Source organism: Eupeodes corollae, chromosome 1 (genome assembly GCF_945859685.1).
Source record: "Eupeodes corollae chromosome 1, idEupCoro1.1, whole genome shotgun sequence".
Taxonomy (NCBI): Eukaryota; Metazoa; Arthropoda; class Insecta; order Diptera; family Syrphidae; genus Eupeodes; species Eupeodes corollae.
Genome location: NC_079147.1, coordinates 280,988,395 through 281,012,249, shown reverse-complemented (window position 1 = coordinate 281,012,249; position 23,855 = coordinate 280,988,395). Strand labels below are relative to the sequence as shown.

Sequence of the window (23,855 nt, the reverse complement as noted above, 5' to 3'; positions counted from 1 at the left end):
TAACAAATCGGACCCAAAAGGAAACTGTCAAAATGTCTGGAACGATTTTATCACTAATTTGTACGAGTTTGGACAACTTTTTTAAGGTCAGAATACACGTTTTTTGCCTTCTGTCATTATTTGCCGTTAACGTCAAATCGATTTTGACAGCCAGTCCAAAAATAGCCAGACAAAATTCCTCGGACCAAATCTTACAAAAAGGGGTAATGTTTTAAGAATAAGCACAATTTTTTAAGTGTATAACGACTTCCGACTAAAAATTACTCAAACTTTTAGTCTGAAATTGTTTAAAACAAGGTCTGGAACACAGGTATTATGAAACATAAAGTGGCAGCTGGGTTTGACAAGTGTCAGATGGTAGTTCTATCAAATTGAAAGCATGAACAGTGAATGTCCCCATATTTCTACAGTAAGATGCTTATAAGATTCTTATTAACTTCAAATAGGAAGTTATTGTAATGGGTCCAATTTGTCAAATTGAAAATGTTGAAATTTCTCGACGTTTCAACGTCCCTAGAGTCGAAATAAAAGATTTTTAGAAAGATGTATGTGCGTGCGTGTGTACGTATGTTCGTACGTTTTGATTTTCGACTCAAATATATTTTAAAAACTTTGAGATCATGACTTCCAGCTAATTTTAACCTAAAATACATATTGTTTTCAACATTCAGAAAAATTTTGAGAAAAATCAAATTGACAGTTTTTTTTACAAAAAACAAAAACCTAAACAAAAAAATTAATAAAAGTTGGTAAAAATTGATTTTCAACTCAAATATCATTTCAAAACTTTGAGATATAAACTTTAAACTACTTTTATCTTTTAACAAATATTGTTGTCAACACTCAATAAAATTTTGAAGAAAATCGAATTGGCAGGTTTTTTTTACAAAAAATAAAAACCTAACAAAAAACAATACTAAAACTTGTTAAAAATTTTCTTGCGACTTTAAAAATTAAAAATATTGTCTACAAATTCTTTTTATTTTACAGAAAATTTTGTTTTCAATATAAAGCTATTTTTTTATAAGAATCCAACAGTCCGTTTTTTCATAGAAAAAAATAAAATCTACAAAAAATAGTACGCAAGTTTGGTAAAAATGTATGTTCGGTACTTGATATCTCCCAAATTAATTTCATTCATCTAAAAAAAATGTTTAGACTAAAAATCTATTTAACAAAACCAGATTTTCAAATTAAAATATTTCTTTCTATGAAAAATATTGTTGGTAGTTTTTTTAAATTTGTAAGAATAATTCAACTAACAACTTTTTAAACCCAACACGAAAAAATAAAATTGACAGATGGGATGGGAAGTTGTCAGTGTGGGTCGCATAGCAGACTCTTTTTTATATAATATTTGACGTCTTTTTCTAACTAAAGTAGACTATTAGTTTAATTTACATTGTGGTGTAAACAGCATTTTTTTTTCAAATATTGAAGATCAACTCTGCTGATGGTCCTAATGTTACCATTTTCAGATTCCAATACCATTTTTAAGTGAGTCTAATTAAATTTTAAATAAGTCATCAAATCATTTTCATCAACAAAGAAGTAAAAAGTGTTCCATCACCCTTAAAATTTCAATCTCTGATAGATAGGGTCTCCAAACACCTTTTTGTTAATGTTTTACGTATTAGAGAACATTTGATCCAAAACACCTAGGATGTCAAAAAACAAACCCAAAGATATACAACAATTTTTGATGTATGTGGGTATCTGACAGAACAGCTGATTCAACATATGGTTGCATTTGAAGGAACACGACCATTAACTTCATATTTGTATGTTGTTATAATGTTGTGAATTATAAAAGTTATATATTGAAATTGTTATTTTACAATCATTTTTTATTATAAAATCTAAATGTTGTGTGCCTTTTGTAAACAGCTGAATTTAGGTATTCAACACGTTCAATAAGTTATCTAATAATCCACATTTCCAGGATAGCCAGGAGATTGGCATTACTGAATCGAAGTTTTTTTAATCAAATTTTCTTAATTCCCCCACCACCATTGACATTAATAGCTCAGCAATTGGCTAAAGTTCATGGCTGTCAAGTCCCAATTAAAAACTCTAGACAAATTCACCACATCGAGATTAAATCATCACAGCATATCCTTATTTTTTACGATTAATTCTGTTAAAGTTATACTGGTGTTAATTTTTGACACTTCGCAGTTCAAAGTTCTTCGAAGTTTTTAAGTATTTTATTTACTTTTTCCGATTATCAAACGATTTGTCAATTCATGCAGTTTCACAGCTGCCTACCTATTTATCTTCCTAGCCATGTCTGGTAATCGTCTTTTAACTTTCTCAAAGACAACTCAAATCCAAAAGTCATAGTGCCTGTCAAACATACAAATCACATCAAATCTTAAAAGAAGCAAAAGCAAGAAGAGAGGGAGAGAGAAAGAAAATAAACTTCCTTTCTATTTCAAACCAAAGTTGACCAGTTGATGACTTTGATTTGACTTGTAAACGTTTTCTTGAAAAATCAAAGTCAACTCACTTCACTTCGCTTCACGTTCATCGACCGTATTACCACTAAAAACAATTTCACCCCTCAATTATTGTACCAGATAGACATTTTGACACATAAACCGCACTAAGAAGTAAGAAGCAATCAATCAACATCATACTGACTGCGTTGCCTTGCTTTGCTTTGCTTTGGTTTGCTTCTAATGTCAGTTTGTATGAATGTATTTGTACATATCTTTGTTTGGTTAGAAAGGAGATTGTTACGGTACCACCATCCTTACCATAAGTGGATGAAACTAGTGGCAGGACAAACTTCATGACTCCACGAAAAGTGGGTGTTTGATTTTTCTTTTTTTATTCTTAATCATACCAAAAGTAATTGAGAGCTAAGTGGATTTAGTTTTTGTTTTTTTTTTTTCAATTTTATTTGCTTCTTCTTCTCTTTGGTTCATTGATTCCAATTTAATCGTTTCATGTTTAAGCCAAAAAGTGGGTAAAGGAAACAAAATAGAAAAGCAGGAAAAAAATACCGAAAGAAACTAAACAATCATGATTTAGGACGAGGATGATAGAAAGGATCAAAAAATTGTGCTCATTGCATTTTTCAATTTTCCTTTTTTTCTTCGTTTTATTTTCTGTTTTTGACTCTCTACCAGGAACATACAAATTGGCTAATGTGAGTGGGAGGAGGGGGAGGGAAAGTTTTTTTTTATTATATTTACCATTTTGCTATCGTATTTGGGATATTTTCACTTTTTTTTTATTTTTTGTTTAAATTTCAGTTCGATGCTAAGTTTTAGATTGATCAATCCCCTTGCGATTAAAATATGCACTTAGTTGCAATTTTTATAAAAGCATAGCTACATTGGTCGTGGGGATTATTTTAAATAGACACAACAAACAGTGGGAAAATTATACGTCAGATGTGGACATATTTTCAAACTACGAAATAAGCATGTTCATTTTTCCGATAAATCTCAGGCATATTAATTTTATAAGGAAGGTTCCTCAGTTTAATATCCCAGTTTGTTCTTTCAAATTCTCACGAACAAAAGTGTTTCATTCACTTTCTTTCTTTTTAAACTAGTCTTTCTTTATTCTATCATATATAACAATTTGATTAAAGTTTTGGCATCACTTTTTCTTATAACATTACATTTGACAGGTGCTAAGTGTACTCTGAGCATTTTGACATTTTCCTTATGAGCACAAACAGATTGATCTTTTCGATAAATTTAAATAATGAAAATCGAATCGTTAATAAAGAGTGGGCTACGTTCCTTTTTAAAAATGAAAAAATTAGGAAATTAGGTTTTTAAAAGTACAAATTGACATCGCAAAGAGTGGTTAATATGATTTGCAAATTTTTTGCCATAAAGATCGATCTTAAAAGTGAATAGAAAGTCGGTTAACATGACTCAGTAACAAATTTACAGAATTCTCCTCAGACTAAACTCACTAACTTTTTTTACAAACTTACTAACAGCAGGACCTAGTGACTTACAACTCTCAACCATTCCTGTGTGCGAGTAATATTGTCAGAGATGGAAGAGACCTACATTTTCAAGCCGAATCCGAACGGCAAGTTTGAGAAAGCACTTTTCATGACAAGAATTAATCTTGGAGGATTTGTCAATTCCTCGCAAAAGGCAGTAACCGTGAAAAAAGTTAGGTGGCACAGATAGGGATTGAATCCAAGACCCCTTGCATGACAGTCCAAAGCACTAACCATCACGCTACGGGTACTTCAAAATAAGGCCATTACATCCACAAAAAATCACTGTTTTGTGCACTCATTAGTCCAGAGGTGTGATTAGACTTTATGTCTTCAAAAACTACTATCACCGTTAATTCGGAGCGTTATGGTTATATGATAACTGACTTTTTTTGCATGCTATTGAAGAATACGTGCCACAAAACTCGAGTGAATATGGCTTTATGGCAAGAGACATTTGCTGGCCACGTTATTTCTCGTCGTGGCGATATCAACTGGGTTGCAAAGTCATTTGACACCGCTGCATTTTTTTGTGTCAAAAAGTCCCGAAAATAAGCTCGAAACAATTCGCGTGGTGTTCATTTAAATGACGTAGTGTTTCACACATAATGTCAATGTTCAAACATTATATTAAAAAAGAAATATCTTAAATAGAAATGTTTTATTCATAGGTGTTTTATTTACGTTGAAACTTGCGATAGTTTCAACATTTACCAACTATTGTTTAAGCGTACAATAACTCATTTCGTTCAACGGACCTGATTTCTATAAAAATTTCAAACGTTAACCAGCTACCACAGTCAAATTAACATATAATTTAAAAAGAAACAGCTGTATTACTTGCAAAAATGCTTACTTGTTGATCTACTGGCAGCACTTTTTGAATGTACACAATTTGACAGCTGATTGGTGTGCTCAAAACAGTTTGACAATATTCTCATGAAATGTTTATAAAAATAGATCTGTTCGATAAATCGATAAATGCGCAAGTTATGTTTCATTTTGTTTAACTTATTTATTATGTCAGTTTAATGGTTTTTAAACGTCACTTGTTTAAAGCGTTTATGTCAGATGATCTGAAACAATGACAAACACATTTTAATGCATTTTTTGGTTGAATTGAATTCCAACTAAATTGTGTTTTTTCCTACTGTCAAGAGAACGCGGAAAAAATAAACACTGGTGGACCGAAAAAAAAGAAGATTTTATTTTGGCAATTTTAAATGGATCAGGGTATTCCCTCGTTGGGATTGCAAATCGATTGGAATTTATATATTTTAAACATACACATGCCTTCCTATCCACATACCTACACCAAAAGTTGCTACGTGTGTAGATATACAACTACAACTTTGTATTTATATATTTTTGCAAAGATATTTATGAAAAATTTGGCTTGAATTTGAATATTTTTAAATTTTCTTATTTGATTTTATATTGGAAAATGGATATATTTTGGTTATCAATTTAACGTTTTGATGCCTAAAACAGTAAAACAAGAGGTGAAAATTTCATCAGAGTTTTTGTTTCTTTTTTTTCTGTCATAAAATTGAATTATTCATGTGAACGGAGTCTAAAGGGGAATTTATATTCAAAAAATGAAAATTTGTTTGAATATTTATTTAGTGTTTTTTTTTTAATGTGTCGTTTTAAAAAATGCCTAAATATTTGTTGAATTTTATATTTTTTTAGGTTAAATCCTGAATCAGAGGTCAGACAGGTTTGTTTGTTAAATGAAGAGAGCCCTTTTATTACAACCAAAAAGTTTTGATATTTTTAATATTTTAAGGATCTTCTTTTGCCCTTAACCTCTGTGAGATATCTTAAAATTCTGAAGAAAAAACAAAACAAACATTACATAAAATTAAACCCAACAGAAAGAATTATTCATGTTAAACTTCTTTGCATTACCATTCCTACCTTTCAATTTGTTGTTTTCTTCTTTTTAATAAACTTTCCCAAAAGTAATTAAAATTCGAACCGCAACAAAAAAATTAATATTCGATATCTGAAAATCAGAAGCATCTGCAATAATTTCCTTCGGCTAAATTCCTTTCTTTCCATATTTATACCATCAGGCATCAGAAGAGACTTTTATGTTTTTACCTCTTTGATATACATTTTTATGATCAGGACACTATGCGATGTAAAAGTTTTTGAATTGATGTAATGTTTTCATATCAATTATGAACAATAAACGGCCAATATGGCCGCAATGGAGATTAACAAGTGAAACACATCACGGCAGGATACAGAAGGATAAATGTATGTGAACACCCTCTAGGAGAATATTAAACCTACCTACATTACATATATTCGGAAGGTATTCAATTTTTATTGTTGTAAAAATATACATTGAGTGCGAATCAACAATGAAAATGGCCAAAATCAGATTTACCATGTTGCAGTCATAAAAAAAGAAAAATAACAACAACAACGATATATTCATTTCCGACCACCATTTCGGCGGAAGGAACCTTTTGTTTAATAAAAAGAGAACGGAAAAATAAAACAAATAATAATAAAATAAAAACACATGCATAGTCATCATCCAGAAATATTTTAATTTAAATTTACATAGTCCAGCTGGAAATGAAAAAATGACTGTTTTCGGTTTGTCTGTGAATATAATGGTTTTGAGTTGGTTTACACGGAAGGATTAATTTTGTTTCCATTTAAAATCCTGAGGGTAGCATTTCAAACCCACCTACTCGTTGAAATTTTAATTCTCTTCAACACACCAATGTCTCCGAGGGATGCTTGAAGGTGTTTAAATGATTAAATCCAAATTGGGAAAGCAAGAAATGATAAATTTAGAACAAAATCTAAAATAAATCAGCTCTTAACTCAAAAGTCGTTAAATTTAAGACTCTAAAAAGACAATTTGTCAGTCCTGAGTTAAGTCCCAAGTTAAGCCCAGGGGTAGTTAATCCGGAATTCAGAGCTAACTCACAAACAAGTTTTTTAGTGTGTATGTCTAATAAATGGTATTTCAATTTGGTATCACTGAAAAGTTATAGATTCTGTTGATACCAAACCGATAGATTTTGACATTTTGGTTGACAGCCACCAGCCGTTTGTTTTTAATATCAAAATTCAAAATGAATAAATTAAATTAAAACTCTTCTCCAAATAAATTAAAATGAGTTGGTCGCAATATGATAAATGTTTTTCTTCTCAAAAGTGCGTATAAATTCCCATCGTTCTGGTCGGAGAGTGAATAAAAAAAAAACTATTCACTGTTCCACAAAAGACTTTCCATTACAATGTCACTATATGACCCTCGGTCTAGGAATATCTAACTTGCTTTTAAATATAGAATTTTAATATTGAATATCCCTAGACTTTGACATCTGTCACTTTTGAAGATTTAAATCTTTTGACATTTGACAAGGTAAAGTACAGCCATTACTAAAAATGGAACAACGCACCCCACAACAATGTATTAAAATTGTTAAAATTCACTACAAAAATAGTGAATATTTTGATGTTACATCATGCAAAATTTAAACACTTGCGTTTCCGTCGGTCATGAAGTATCTTCTCGACCTTATTCTAAAAAATATTCTTTTATCAGTATAAAAATTAAACCTTTTCTTATTGAAATACCCTGTACATTTGAGTACTTTATTACGATTTTTGTGTTCTCGTCCATAAGAATTAAAATACTTGCTATTATGTTGACCTAAGTCTTATTTCACTTATGCTTTCTGTCACAAAATGTTAAACATTGACTTAATTCTAAAGGTGCTCACTCATGTTGAATTAATACAAAAATGTTGTTCTATGTTTTTTTTTTTAAATTCTCAAAACACACTTCATCTAAAAAGCAAATAAAATGGACTTTGTACAATCGATCGTGCTTTAAAGTTGATAGCATTTATTGCACCCATTTTGTGCCACCACAATAGCATATGGCAATGGTAACGGCAGCACACGCAATAACAATTTGACGTCAAACTAAAATATAAAAATCATGTTGAATCGTTTAAATTTGACACACAGAGAGAACGGGATGGAATCCATATTGAATGTGCAACAGCATAGACAACGACAACGAAAACGACGGCAATCAAGATCAAAGTGACACATGTCAAAATGACAATTGCCCCCGCAGCTATATATTTATACTATCAAACAAGTAGCTTTGCTTGCTTAACGTCGCAGTCGGTTGGTCTCGTCAATTGCGTCCGTCACGTCATCGGTAGTCAGTCAGAAGTATTTCAATTTTATTTCGATTTCAATTCAGCTCGTATTGGCCTCATGCTATGCAACATCATCGAACTGCATGCCACAGCATATAAAGCCAAGCCCCGCATATTGTCAGTAAGTGTCAGTTTATAGTTATTTTTTATATTTTTATTTTTTTAATGCAATTTCATTTCAAGTGAATGTCATGCGGTTGTGTCTGCTCCCGTTGATGACGTGTTGTAAGTCGAAGGAGTGGAAGAATTTTTTATTTTTATTTTATTATTATGAGGACATGACAATGAGAGAAAAATAACTTCAGGCACACTGCACTAGTTTCTTGCAATCAATACGGCAACGATCGAACGGAACGGAACCAAAACCGTACCGACTTCAACTCCGTCAAGTAAGCATAATAAAATTGAAAGTGCGCTTACAGCATTTGAAAGACAGAGGGGGTATAAAATAAGATGATTGGGGTATAATAATTGGCAATGCAGTCAAGTAATTTTTGATTTCAATCGTACATGCTGTTAATTGGGTAAATTCAGTTAAATTCAGACGTTCCTTTTGTATATTTTTATTGAATGTTGCAGTCGCAGTCAGTAAGTTATTAAATAATTGGGGAATTAGTGGAATTTGATTGGAAAATTACAAAAAGCGGTAGCTTTTGATAAATATGTGTGTATTTGGTGTGATGTGTTGCCTTAAAATAATAATAAAAGTCACTTCTGAATGGTTTTCGATTATATTGAAGATAGATTGCCGGCAATGGCAGCGACATCGAGCGGCGGCGTCTGTTAGTTAATGGCGGTACACATCAAATGGAGATGGTATCAGTGCTCATGATATATTTTTATTTTATTCTTAATGCATCAAAAGTAAAAAACGTTGCAATATGTTATTTGTGATATGTGGGGCACTTAATTTAAAGAACATCGAAATCAGGATAGCATATTACAATTTGAAAATAGATTGCAAAAATTGATCGCAATCGCACGTGCCAAATGAAGACAAGTATTATTTTTGAAAACACAAATGATTATAATGTTGCTTGAACTCTTTAGACGCATTTTTAACTTGACAAATCTGGATTTAATTTATGAACGTACCCTTTTACTAATCATCGAATTGTCACTGTCATTTAATTTATTAAACTCAGTGACGCAATTTAAAAATTTTAAAAGATAATTTACCTAATTTTAAACGATTTTAACATCTTACTATTTCTTAACATTTTGCTGAGGCTAAAATCACAGAATGGCTACTTTAACTATAGCAATTTGCTAAATTCATACGACATCTGGTAGAAGTGTTCTTATAAGAGCAGTGGATTGAATGCTCCATTCAACAGTTCGGAATTCCAAATAATTGGTCTGTTTAAGGCTATTTTCTTTGTTAACTTTAATGAACTGTCACTTTTTAGACATGTTTGAATTTTCGATTTTTAATAAAAGCCAATCATCAATTTATTGCAAAACGAAAAGAAATGTTTAAATTTTAGACTCTCTTTGTAAATAATTGCTGAATACTTAGCAAATTGCAAAATTGTAAAATGTTACACCCTTATCAAGAGGTTGTTTAAAATACTGCGCCAGTATTATTATCATGGCAAAGTACATTAACGAAAAACGTCTGCAAATCATATATATTTTCTACCAAAATTTGAAGTCAGTGACCAAAACTCTAAAAGCATCAACTCCAATCTTCGGTCTTCGGCATCGCTGAGACCATTTTAAAACGTATTTTGCGTAAGGATCTTGGTTAACACGAACACCCATACAAGATCAAACTGATTCAAGAGTTAAAGCCTATGGACCATTTCAATCGACGCAACGTACGTTTATACGACATAAAAAGCTAAAATATTATTTTTTAAATGTTCGATAAAAATCGACGTGAAAAAAAGGAAACTAAAAGTGTTGATTCCTTTAAAACAAATGTTCAAAATTTAAGACTACCAAGGAAAATGTAAAAGCAACTTGCTTATTTTAAAAGATAATTTGTCTAATATTTTAAATGATCTTGGCATCTAATTAACATTCTACTAAAGATAGGAATCACAAAATGGATACACTTTAATCATATAGTTTATTTTTGAAATCCATATGAGTTCTCAGGCATTGAGATGTCAAATTTATAGGTTCATTGTCTTTTTTAGACTTGTTTGCTTTGATGTTTTTTTTTGAAAGAACTTTCATAATTAAGACGTGTTTGACTGTACAATTTTCAAGAAAATTTAATTTGCAAATTTTTGAAAGACCTAACGTAGGTAAGGATTACAAATTTCAAAAAGCTTATGAATTGGTACATTTTAAGAATATAAAATATTGGTAACTATCGTAAAACGCTAAGTTTTAAATAATAGTTTATTTGTTCAAAAACATATCATTTCTGGAAAGGGTTTATAAGTTCTGATAACCCAAACATTTTTAAGTTCCCATAGGAAGTTATTGTAATGGATCCGATTTGTCAAATTGAAAATTTTGACATTTCTCGGCGTCAAGGTCCCTAGAGTCGAGTAGTCGAGAGTCCTCCGTATGTATGTACGTACGTAAATTTTGTTATACTGATAAAAAGGCAAAAAGATGCAGAAAGGGCTCTCAAGAAAATTGCGTGGGTGTTTTTTTTACCATAGCAGTTTAAAAAAAAGGTGAACATTTTGGTTAACCCTAAATATCTCATGATCCAATAACGCTAGAGACTTAAATTAAATTTTTTGTATTATGTATTGTAACGTGATACCAAACCAGCATATAAATCAAAAATAAAAAAAAAAAAACAAAAAACAGAAAAAAAAATTTTGTCACCTTCAAAATTTTACGACTAAAATATGATTTCATCTCCAAAACAATTTTGTGCAACGAGCAATAATGTTTTTGACATCTGATAACATTTTTAAAAAATTTAATTGACAGTTTTTTTATAAAAAATAAAAACCTAAAAAAGACTTTACTCAAAGTTGTTAAAAACTGAATTTCGACTCAAATATCTTTTCAAAAACTTGAGATTAAGGCTTTTAACTTATTTATCTTATAACAAATATTTTTTACAATATTCTGAAAAATTTTGAGAAAAATCTAATTGACAGTTTCTGTACAAAAATAAAGATATCGACTCAAATATCTTTTCAAATATTTAAGATTATTACTTCCAACTAATTTTAACTTATAAGCAATATGTTTTCAACAACAGGAACACTTTTAAGAAAAATCGCATTGACAGTTTTTCTACAACAAATAAAAACCTAAAAAAATATTTATAAAAGTTGTTAAAAATTGGTTGTCAACTCAAATATCTTCTTAAAACTTTGATATATTGGTTTTAAACTAATTTTATCTTAAAAAAAATATTGTTGACAAATTCAGAAAAACTTTTAAAAGAATCGAATTGAAAGTTTTTGTACACAAAATTTAAAACCCAAAAAAAAAATTAACAAAAGTTGGTAAAAATTGTTTTTTGACGTAAATATCTTTTCAAAAATTTGAGATTATGGCTTTCAACTAATTTTATCTTATATGAAATGATGTTTTTAATATTCAGAAAAATATTGAGAAAAATCTTAATCTCACACAACTTATTGTTTTCGACATTCAGTTAATTTCTTATAAAAAATCCAACAGTCAGTTTTTTCACACAAAATTTGAATCTGCAAAAAATAGTAAGATTTGTAAAAATCGGTTCTCGACTAAATATCTCGTTAACTAAAATATCAATAAATCAAACTATTTCACCATAAATGCAAAATATTGTTGATAATTTTTATTTTTTTTAAAATAATTTAACAAACAACTTTTTTAATAAAACACGAAAACATTCTTGTAATTTTAAAGCCCCAAATGCCATAATTCTGATTAGTAACAAGCTTCCAAAGTGTTACTTTTTTGATGAACTTCAAGAATCCAATCAGTACAGATACGACACAAGTTGGTTGTAATGAAAATAATTTACGTTCCTAATTCCTAAGATTGACAAGGATGAGTTTTAGACAACATGGCTAGAAATTTATTCTTCACAACCAAAACTTTTGCCAACAGCTCAAATTTGTCCATCAATATTTCCGATTGAGGAAACGCTTTAAGATAACCTAAAAATGGTTTGGTTTGTTCCAGTTTTACTTGTGAAAATAGCGCCATATTTAAAATAAAACGCCCTAAATGAAAAGGCTTTACAATATCATAACATTTTTTTACTAAACGTACAAAATCAAACTGTTTTCGAAATTTGTTCTAAAACTTATTAAAGAGAGTAAAGAAAGTGTTCATGCAGTAATCTCGAATGATGGAAGTCAGAGCAACATCATGGCACAGACAAATTATATTCCAATGAAAATGTGACAAAACTAATATTAAGATGTATCATTCATAAAGCTAATTCCTTACAATAGACCGGAAATTATTGATTTAAGGTCTTCAGTTTTGCTAATTAAAGTATAATTTTACATTTCTATCCAGACCAGACAAACAGTTTGTTTTGTTTTTGCAAGAATAAATTCCATAAATATAACTTCTAATCAGTCAATTATTATTTATCTCAAAAATAATGATGTTTTTTTCACAAAATCATTTGCCAAAAATATCCACACTTTAGGACTGATAATGATAAGCACAACACACCTTCATCCTATAATTTAGATAAAAACACAGTTGAACCGTTAAAACGATGTTAAATGGTCTGTGAGTTTCTATCAACAAAAAAAAAAAAAAACAACAAACGACAAACGACAAAATTCAATGCCATTACTATAAACGCCATAAATATAATCAACCATTCATTCAAACACCGTTTTTACTGTCTGCTACTACTATATACTACATAATATAAAATAATACTATACTCTTATATAAACATTATATTATGGCAACTTCTTAGCAATAAAGTGTTTTTGTTAAGTTTAGTAATCCCACCCTCACATTTTTATGGCCTTCGATTCTAATCTTACAAAAGGAGGCTACACAACAGGCATGTTCTAATCCAGTTGTCAGTGTTGTCTTCTATGTATATATACGTACTATATTCGTATAGCAACGCCATCTATTTATCGTTTATATGATTGTTATTGCATTCAACTGTTTTATGGTTGGAAGTGCGTCGCATAAACTTAATTCGCATAAAAAAAAGCTACTGGTATACATCACGTTGCAAAACGTCAAATGTCAAATGTGCCTAAGATGTAAAGATATAATAAAAACCTTTATCACTTTTCAGAAGAACAGGTTTAAATTTAAGACTTCTTATATACAATGGGAGTGGAAAAGAATTAGGTATGTGTTATCTCCCTGCCCCACGATTACCCCCTATGATGATAGTTTTTATGTCGCCGACCGTTTATAAGACCGGAAGCACCTCGTCCCACTGAAGCAATATGCACCATCAAAATGATGACTTTATGATGTTGCTGCCGTACTCTGTGTCTCCTATGACGGTATCAAAAGCTATACTCTGTCGCACTTTATGGACCAACATCAACAACGCACAACCGAACCAACGAAACATAAGCCAATGTCAAGTGCGGGTTAATATTCCAAGAATCCATAGAAGTTAAGTTAAGTCTTCATGGAAACCATTGGTTAGTCATATTTGGTGATGCGTAAAAGGCCTTTAATTACGCGAGAGTTGATGAAGTCGCCCTTTACTTTACGAACTGGATGCTTAAAGGCTGCTTTTTGGACTGAAGTCATAAAATCTGTGACATAATCATTAGTTATGGCACAGGCCATCAGCGAAATACATAAACTGGGTGTAGTATAATTTTGTCGACTTGCCTTTGGCAAAGGAATCTACCTACCTACCTAATGCCTAAATGAGTGTGGGGTTAAATGCAAAGAAATTTGTATCCATGGAAAAGCAAAGTCTTGACGAGATAAAGAAGTGATTTTTTTTGTTTGCTCTTGATGTGCTAGATTATTAAGAGGCTGTGAGATATATGTGACTTTTATTTGTATTCAAAAAAGGTTATAAACCCCCAGCCCTTTTAATGGGCTGGCCCTTAAACTTTCATACCACTTACGTCAGCCTTTTAAAGCTTGATATAAATTTTAAGACACTTTTTGATATCTGATTTCTTTTTTATAGTTTTTAAGTGCTTTTTTAAAGCCCTTACTCATTTGATTGTTTTGTTTCTTCTAATTTCAGATCATATTGAAGATGATTGCAGAGAAGTTCAATGCCCCTTGCCTGAGCTTGAATGCCCCAGTGACAGTGAATTGAAATCTTCAGCTTCTGATAATTTAGACGAAGATGATGAATACAATGATGCAAATCCATTTGATATGCTTGCAGCTGATGGTAAGATCGAAGAACTATATCCAAGTTCATTATTTCCAACCACCACCGACTCCCCATCGTCATCTTCATTACATCTTCTTCAAAAACGAAGTCTTCAACATCGTCGCCGAGAGGCGATAAAGATCGTTCCAGGGGATTATCGAAGCTTCGAGCCGGAATTCTTCAAATACCACAACCACCATCAACCTCACAGAAAATGGAAACGGGATCTGGTAATTAATGGCCAGTCTAATTCCGAAGATGAAATCAAAAAATGTTGCCCAGAATTCCAGTGTGTTTGTCGAACCTGTCAAAATCCACCCAAATGCCATAAGGATCATGTTGCAATAGTTGTTGAGCAAGGTCATGGTTTGCCAGGAAGTTGCTGTCCAAAGTATGAGTGTGTTCCAGAAATGGAGTGCAGTATTGCAAGTCAGCCAAAGTCGCCTTATTGGAGAGATGAATGCCTAGAGTGTGATTGTTTTGCTGGACATGAACTCTGTCAGCAAGTTTGTGAGGTAAATGAAGACCAAAGTGCTTTGAACTGCTTCTCGGGATATTTGAATAGGCCCAAGATGAACGGTGACACTTGGCTTGAAGATGACGACTGCAAGGAATGCAAGTGTGTAAATGGAGATAATCAGTGTCAGGAGAGCTATTGCAAGCCAGTAGATTGTGAAAATCCAATTAAAATTGCTGGAAAATGTTGCAAAGTCTGCCCAACAACATCTTCAACTACATCGACAACTTCCTCACCTCCCGAAACAGAAATTCCAGATGATGTCGAGGACTACGAGTCCACAACCATGCCAGTGCAAGAAGTTCCAGTGACAACAACAACAACAGAAATCCCAGTTGAAACTTCAACAACAACATCGGCACCAATTATAACTTCAACAACAACCATAGATGTTGATAAACATTTCACAACAACATCAACTCCACCATCAACTACAACTGATATCGAAACCCAACCTCAAGACATCAGGAATTTGTTGGAAGAAATTGACATAATAGTTGTACTCATTGTTGCATCAGCTATTTTAGTGATATTCACAATTGGAATTGGATTTGTTGTGACACAAAAACAAAAGAAAAAGAAACTTGTCTATTCAACAATTCCAAGTTCTGAGTCTAGTCAATCGTCTAGTATTACATTGGCTTAATGTACGCTACGCAGCGCTCTAAGAGAAAAACCTGAAATTTATACATATTATTTATAATTTAACTATTTTTTTTTGTTAAATGTTGCTTCATCAATTTGATAATAGAAAAATGTTGCAACAACTTTTGTATACTCATTTTTGTTTGTATGATTATTTTAAATTTATATTATTTATTTATTTTATTATTTTCCTTAAATTTTTTAATTGATTTTCATTTTCTTAAGTGACAGCGATTTTATTTGTTTAGCTACTTGCCTTAAAATTTAACAAATCAATGTTGCAATGTTGTTGTTATGTTGCAACAACATCAATCTTATAAACATATTTTATCAAAACATTTTTTAAAAGTATTTAAAATGCGAAACCTTTGAATAATAAAATGTTCAGCTTTAATTTTCGATATTTCAAAATTCAAAACAATTCCCCTACAACTTGTGGTCAGTTTTTTGAAAATAACTTTAAAGTTCCAGTGAAATTTGCCTATTTTTACAGATCAGGCCTTGCTTTAAAGCTTTAAAAATGGTTATCAACGAATTTTTGTTTTTGACAGATTCAATCAAATTATCTTCGGATTTGTATCTTATCAATTTTTACAAAATTAACATGATAGATTTGCCAGCGATTTTTATTTGGTTATTCATAAATCAGCTGTGAAAGTTGTTTATTTACTTTATAATTTTTTGATATCAAATATTTTGAGCCTTCTTATCAAAATAGGTCACTGGCTTTGTTTTGTTTTTATCTTCATTTTATATTTTTTCAGTTTTTAGTTTCTGACTCTAAAAATAGTTTTTAGTTCAAAGTACAGTCAAATGAGTTATTATTCAATTTTATTAAAGTTATTTATCATAATTTGTTGTTTAACAATTAAAAAAAGAACAAATCAATAACGTATCTTTATTGCCAACTGGTTGCCAAATTTTTCTAATTATTTAAACAATGCTGTCACAAATGAAATATATATAATATTATCAAATTTAATATTCTACATAAAACTCTTATTTTATTTTTTCTATAATTATTATTCTTCTCATATTTATTGGATGTTTTTACTCTTTAAATAAACATAAAAACAAACTTCCTATAAACTTTATTAAAATACATTATATTTCACAACTATATATGTATAAAGTAAAATGAAAATAAAAAAACATATATTTAAAATTGTGATGTGATAAAATATAAAATAAAAAAAATAATAATACAAATAAAATATTTTGAATGAATTTAAAACTTCTGTAAAATAATTTTAATTTAAAATTTATAAATAAAACAAGAAAAAAACATGTATTGTATTAATCCAATGAAGTATTCAAGTAAGTGATAAAATTTTATTTATAATGTTAACTATTTTTTTTATATAAATATAAGCAAACAAAATTATTATCAATGACATAAAATCTAAAGAGAGACGAATGAATAAAAAGAAAAATGAAAAAAAGCTTATTTTTCACAAAGAATTATACTGCACGATCTTTAAACTAAAATTAATAAATTATAACGATCAAAGAATATGTATAAATAATTTATCGATATATTAATACATTTTTTTAATATTTTATCTGATAAAAAAAATCAATGAAAAATTAAACGAGAAAAAAAATAAAACAAAAATCTAAATTTAAAAATTTTTATTATTTTCTAAAATTTCATTTTTAGTTTATGTTTAGGAATTTTTAATTTGGTTTTTTATTTTTTAAATATTATTTTGGATGACATTTTGAATACAATTATTTACATAAGTTATATAAGAATTTATTTTACTAACAAAATGAAAAAAATAAAATTGTTTTTATTAAAGTGATATGAAATAAGTGCAAGAAAGATTAAAACAAAAATACATAAGTTGACTGATTGGAAAAATATTATTATAAATTATTAAAAACAAAAAAGTTTTGAGGAACGAAAAGTTATGTTTTTTTTATTAGTTTGTAGTAAAATGTTTTGTTTTTTAATTAAGATAATTTTTTATTTTGTTCTGTATATAAACACAAAATTTAATTTTATAAACGAATTAAAATATTATTGTTATTTTTATGTTCTTCGGTATTTTTGTGTGTATTATTATTTTTGTTTTTAAATAAATTAATATTATATTTGTGATTCAATTAAAAACATAATTAAATAACAAAAAAAAAATCATATTTTTAAGAAGCTCATTAGTAAATACTAAGTATACAAGAAATATCTACACATACATATATAAAATAATAAAGTGTGACTTTTATAGTCATTTATAAAATATAAATCATGTTTTTTTTTATTTTTTATTTTTTTTTTTTCTGGAAAATAGAAAAGAGGTTTCCAATAGGTAAGAGTTTTAGTTTTAATTTTATTTAAGCTGCTGTCACTTTTTAAAGCTGTCATCTTTTGATACTTAAAACTCGTCTAATTAAAAAAATGACGAAACGTAAGTATACTGACATTGTTAACTTTCACTCAGCGCCCTCTCGCCCTTAAATATTTAAACTGATGCATACATTTAAGTTGTTGGAACATTTTAGTAGTATATAGAATTGAAACCGAATGCGTTTGCTTTCCCAGTTCTTGAACCCGTTAATTTTAATCTTAAGAACTGAAAGATCTCCACATTCACAAATCCGCTGGTCTGGATGGTATCCCCGCTATTATTCTAAAGAAGCGTTCTTCGAATCTAGCTGTGTAGGTTTTTCCATCCTTCCTATTCTTCTGGGCTCGTTCCGAGTAGTTGCAAATCAGCACTAGTTCAGCCGATCCCAGGTTATTGACCGATAGCACAAACGTTCCTTTTCTCTTTCTTAGATCATTGAAACGCTGATTATTTATCAGCTTAAGAAATATCTTGAGGAACGAAAGCTTCTTAATGACCAGCAGCACGGCTTTTGTAGCAACAGATCCACTGGTGATCTCATGGTTAATTCCACCGAACAGTGGAACAAATTTGTACACCGTTTTGGAGAAAGTAAGATTATTGCATTTGATATTTTAAAGACTTTTGATAAAGTCTGGCATCTTGCTCTCTTATCGAAAATGCATGCTTTTGGTATTGACGAATTCCTTCTTCGTTCGATTAGAAATTTTCTTTAGAGCCGTTCAATACAAGTTGTGTTAGACAGTTTCAAGTCTGAAAGCCATAATATAAATGCTGGTGTGCCCCAGGGATCTGTTCTATTTCCGACTCTTTTCCTCATTTTTATAAATGATCTTCTGTCTGCTGTCTTGTATCGTTAAAGTGAAATATGCCCTCCTTGCCACTATCTATGAATGGCACTTACATCGACGAAACTGAAAATCTCGAGATCCTAGGTATGTGCATCAGCAACCACATCTTGTGAAGCTATCACATACGCGATGTTGCCAAAAATGCCGCAAGAAGTCCAGGTTTTTTTTAAAACAATGCAAGAAATGTTTCTCTTTGTCTGCGAAAAACCTATATGCGACCAAAACTTGAATACAACCCCCATCTCTGAACTGAGGATCCTGTAACTTACTAAAGCCTTTTGGACAGTATTTAAAGAAGTGCTTTTAAAATGATTGGTGATATTATTTTCATCAGCTTAATAACGTCAATCGAACGTAGCTCGTCAGAATGATTCTTGTCTCACGCTTTCTTACCGTTACTTCCATTGCTATTTTCTTCTATAAATGCATTAGAGCTTGACTCGCTCAGGAAAGAATACAGGAAACTCTTCAACAAACTAAATCTAAGCGATCTTCTTGGCGATCCTTCTATGGCACGATAAAAGAAACTTCTGAAGCCTCTAGGTTACGGAAAATTCTTTCAACGAATACAGCGATGCCAAGCTGATTCAAAAAAGCAGATGGCTCCTTACTTTGGATACTCATTTTCCTGGCAGTTCTCTTACTGAAACTTACAACAGTTATATACGTTCAAGTCCCAATACAACATATCCCATAGATCTGTTCTCAAGGGACAAGCTACAATGGGCTCTCAACATCCTCAAACCTTTTAAATCTGCCGGACCAGAATGGAGATGGAACAACAGCTTAATATTCACCTTTGCTAGGTGCCGGGCCATAGAGACATTCCAGGTAACTGTAAGGCATATGAACTTGCCAGGAACGGTACAGTGCATCCCATCCTACCACGTTTGGCACATACTGGCATACCAATCGCTGCTTATAAACTATTGCTAATGTAAGACGCTGTGAGGAGGGCAGGCACCAGGTGAAACAACATCACCACGTGTCAGGTCACAAAAAACATCTACCCAACACTGGATTTAAAACGTTCAAGGTGATTGCTATCTCTAAGCAGATCGCATATAAGCTCGACAATTGGTGTCATAACCGGACAGTGTCTAATAGGAAAGCACGCCGCGTGACCAGGCGTATTCTCAAATGACTTTTGCAGAAGCTGTTTGGACGAGGAAGAGGAGGAAACAGTTCTTCATCTTCTCTGCACATGCCCTGCTCTGGCTTGAAAACGCAAGAGTTACCTAGGAGAGTTCTTCTTTAATGATCTAAACGATCTAAGTCATATCAGCATAATCAGCCTCACACGTTTCGTAAGGTACTCAAGCTGATTTCATTGAGTTTAGGAGGCAGTCGTAAGTCTTGGATTTATCAGTGAGTACTGGTTAGACAATGAATGAATAATTGAAGATTACGACAGCTGCTATTTCATTTTTCGATTTTCTGCTCACGTACGTCACAAGAGACAGTTTGTTGTAGTAACGCGGTGTGTAAATGATTGAATTTATCAAAAAAAGTAAATTTTGGTATAATTTGTTATAATTTGTTATTAAAATTAATTTGTTATTAAAATAATATGTTATTGTTTTCATAAAATACGCCTGTTAGTGTGAATAAGTATAATTGAGTATAAGTATCTATCGATAAGATAATCAATTGAAAAAAGTGCTGAAAATGTAAACAAAAAGAAATAAATTCAAAAGAAAAGATACCAAATTGATGTTTATGTTATTATTTTATTAAATTTTCTTTTTTATGATTTTGTGCTTTAAATTATTGCCCGGTTTAGAGTTCTTATTCGAAAGTACATTCGGGCTCAGAAAAATAAAGTTTTTATTTTGGTGTCTACTGCAACATCCTCCGCCAAATCCAAAAGATTTTTAAGATAGTTGTTGCATATAACAATATCTTCACCATGAAAAGACATGAATATTGTGTCTAACTTATTCATATGCAAACCACTTTCACTAACGTGGCTCAAACACGAAGTCGGTAAGACATCTCGTTGATTGGTTTGTTGGGCGAACGTTTCGACTAGTAACCTGTGGAAAATATAACCAGCCAGATTTTCAAGTCCGTCATACGCCAAGCTTTTTAGCTCTTCCTACTCTGGGCAAGTTTCTTCCTCCTCGGGCTCCCACGCAATACTCTTTAAAATTGTGCCTTTATAAGTAAAAGAATGTTGTTTAGCTTTTGGTCAAAAAAGACGAAAATATTTCTTATACCAGTTATGGGTGCTACCAAATCTGGAGTGTCGTCTGAGCTAACATTAGTGTTATCAGATATAACGCCTTCATTATGCCCTAAGATGTGAGACCGCAGTCTGTATTTAAACTCCTGACGATCAGAGTGGTCATGAATCTGGTTTTGAATTTCTAATGCAATCCCATAAGCATGAAGTCTTTCCCTTGAATCGGCTTTGGGTACTCGAACATTCATAACATCAAACCATTTATCGACCTTGATAAAAGGAAATCAAAAATTGTTTATCAGTGTAACATAACTATTTCAAAGGTGCTTACTAGCTTGAACAGTTCATAACACTCTCTCCAGTTATCCCCAAAAAGATTAAGTGAAGCTGCTCTTTCTATTGCGTTGGCAATGATGTGTGAAAATAACTTAGTTGCCAGCTTCACTTTTTGCCTTTCTGAACCCTTGACAATGATGTGATATTCACTTATCTTGTGGGTTGTTGTAAGCTCTGTTGCAGTACACGATAATAGCTTCTCAATAGTGTCCTTTTTGACCTCATTTCCGTTTATCAGAAAGCCACTGTCTATAAAGTGGTTTCGAAGAAGTTTTATTAGGTGGGGAACGTCAGCAAAAACAAAAACTCTATGTTTGCCATTCAAAAACCTAAAATTATAAAAAGTTTAGGAATGACCTTAATGACTTAAGTGTATTATATACCATGGTTTTCTGGTGTAATGTTTAGTTCACTGTATAGTCCCCTGTTTTCTCCCCCCAAGTCACTGACCATGCCAACAACGGTATATCCACAGTCTTCAGTGGCGCTTAAAATTTCTTTTAAGATACCAGTCGTCATTTTGCAGTCAAAAGAGTAAAAAAACGGCTGCTTCCAATTACTCATAAGTCCTTAAAAGAAAAAAAAATTGATCAAATTAGGTACTTCCAAAAGTGAATTAATCTTACCAGCCCAGCGTTGAAGCGTTCTTATCGAAGGAAGTGGGAACTTGTGTTTTTGCAAAAGTCTGTATGCCCTTGCACTCGCTGAGTATAAGGTAATTAATCTAGCGACGTCAACTTCTGACCAATGCGTAAGTTTTGCACCGCTCTTCAATTTTCGGATTTGTTTTCGTTGAACATCGCAGTTCTGACAAGAACTGATTTGTGTAGCGTCGTCGATGCTCTCTCCTAAAATGCAAGTAGGAACTTTCTCTGCTTTCTGTAACAAAGCATCTATAGCCCTCTTATCTTCTCTTGTCTTGTCTTAACTCTGTTTTGTTCTGTTATCCTGAGTGGAAAGTACCTCCACGTTTTCAGTAATGAAAATAGAGAGAACAGAACCAGGTTTGGGTAAGAGCCGTCTTTGAGTGACAAAACTTAAAATAAATACTGGCACCACTTAGATAATAACTCTTGTTTAATTTTGGTGTGTAATTTACCCATTTCGTACTGGAGGTTCCGTACAAAGTCATCAGATCCAAAATGGTCACTGCAAATCCCACCCGTCTTCGTGTTGATTTGGTCTTTACGTTTACAAACAACTTTTAAGCAAGACAGAATCTTTGGAAACGTAAAGAACGACACATTTTCTTTATTGTTTTTGTCATTTTAATTATTATTGTTATTTCAACCACACACTGCACATCGCATTTTGAATTTTAGGATGTTAAAAAAGTTTTAAAATAAATAAATTTAAAAATTGCCCAGATTTCCTTTTCAAGTCCGCGCAACAAAAAGTAACACATGCGTGTGGTAATCTTATTATTTTTCATTCATGTGGTTTGACCATAAGCATATACGAGAGGAGTTTAGAATTTATGGTAAGATTTTTGGACTTAAAGAGTCTTAATAAGCTACGTTGGCTTCAAGAAAATGCCCTATCATTTTTTCCACTCTATTATAGCCTTGTTCCAAGGTAAGTGAATGGTTGGACCACTTTAAATTCGTGTTCATCAAACGATTTAGTAGTTGGTTTTCCAACTCATACCAATCCACAATGTACTTTGTTTTCCCCACAATTATGAGGTGTAACTTTTTTCTGAGGCTCTCCATCTGGATAAATTAGTTCAATTTCATCTAAGCCAGTGGTTGTGTGGAATTACTGATAATCGTGCCTCTGGTAGATGTTTTAGAATCTCAGGATGCTTTTGAAGAGGAAGCAGGCTAGCCCATCACTTTTTTGAAGTCCATTGAATACATCTATCTATCTATACATCTTCTCTTTTATTTTTTGAATATCAAAATAAAACCTTTTTGGAAAACCTTCTATAAGGCTGCACAAATTTAAAAAAACATATCATTCATCATTGTGTTGTGTTGCTAAAAACCTAATTTTCGTAGCCAATGTCATCTCTTGAAAGAGTTATTGTAGCCTTTTTTTCTCGTAGCTTTTGTCTATTAGATACAATCTATATACGAAAAACCGCAAGTCGAAAAGTTCTTCTTTCCAATTTGTTATCCTGTTCCTGACCTAGTTTGGCTATGTCATCCTTTTTTCTTGTCTTCCTCCTTAAAAATGATAACCACTTGCAGAGCAATTCAATTGCCCTTTTGTTGACTGCGATGTGCATTTCGTTTATTTTGGATTTTTATTTTTGTCATTTTTTCTTCTTTTTGGACAAACAAAAATAACGAAAGAAAGAAGGAACATCAAAAGCAGGATGAAAGGATATTTTCAGTTCCGACTGTAACATTGACGTTTTGTTGTTTATGTGTTTCGTTGATTTGTGGTTGCAATTTTGTTGTTAACCTCTCTCTTTTGTAGAGAAGAAGAGAAGAAGGACACACATAGCTTCAAGTCCATTCAGCCAGCATCTAGGAGCAGGAAATTACTGCTATTTCTACGCTTCTAGGTTATACTACCACCGCTACCGACCGCA

The 23,855-nt window shown here is 31.5% G+C and overlaps 1 protein-coding gene across 2 annotated transcripts in view; it reads left to right on the top strand.

The window, feature by feature from the left end:
• Positions 1-16,155, top strand: part of LOC129953908 (cysteine-rich motor neuron 1 protein-like) — a 354,433-nt gene extending 338,278 nt beyond the window's left edge. Inside the window, exons 1-2 of one of the 2 annotated variants that reach the window (XM_056067448.1) lie at positions 8,409-8,567; positions 14,297-16,155. In XM_056067448.1, the coding sequence (XP_055923423.1) occupies positions 14,434-15,594 (1,161 nt within the window). In that variant the 5' untranslated portion in view covers positions 8,409-8,567; positions 14,297-14,433 and the 3' untranslated portion in view covers positions 15,595-16,155. Of the gene's footprint in view, positions 1-8,408; positions 8,568-14,296 lie in introns of those variants that run through there. The other variant, XM_056067447.1, reaches the window with a different exon arrangement.
• The last annotated feature ends 7,700 nt before the right edge of the window (positions 16,156-23,855 follow it).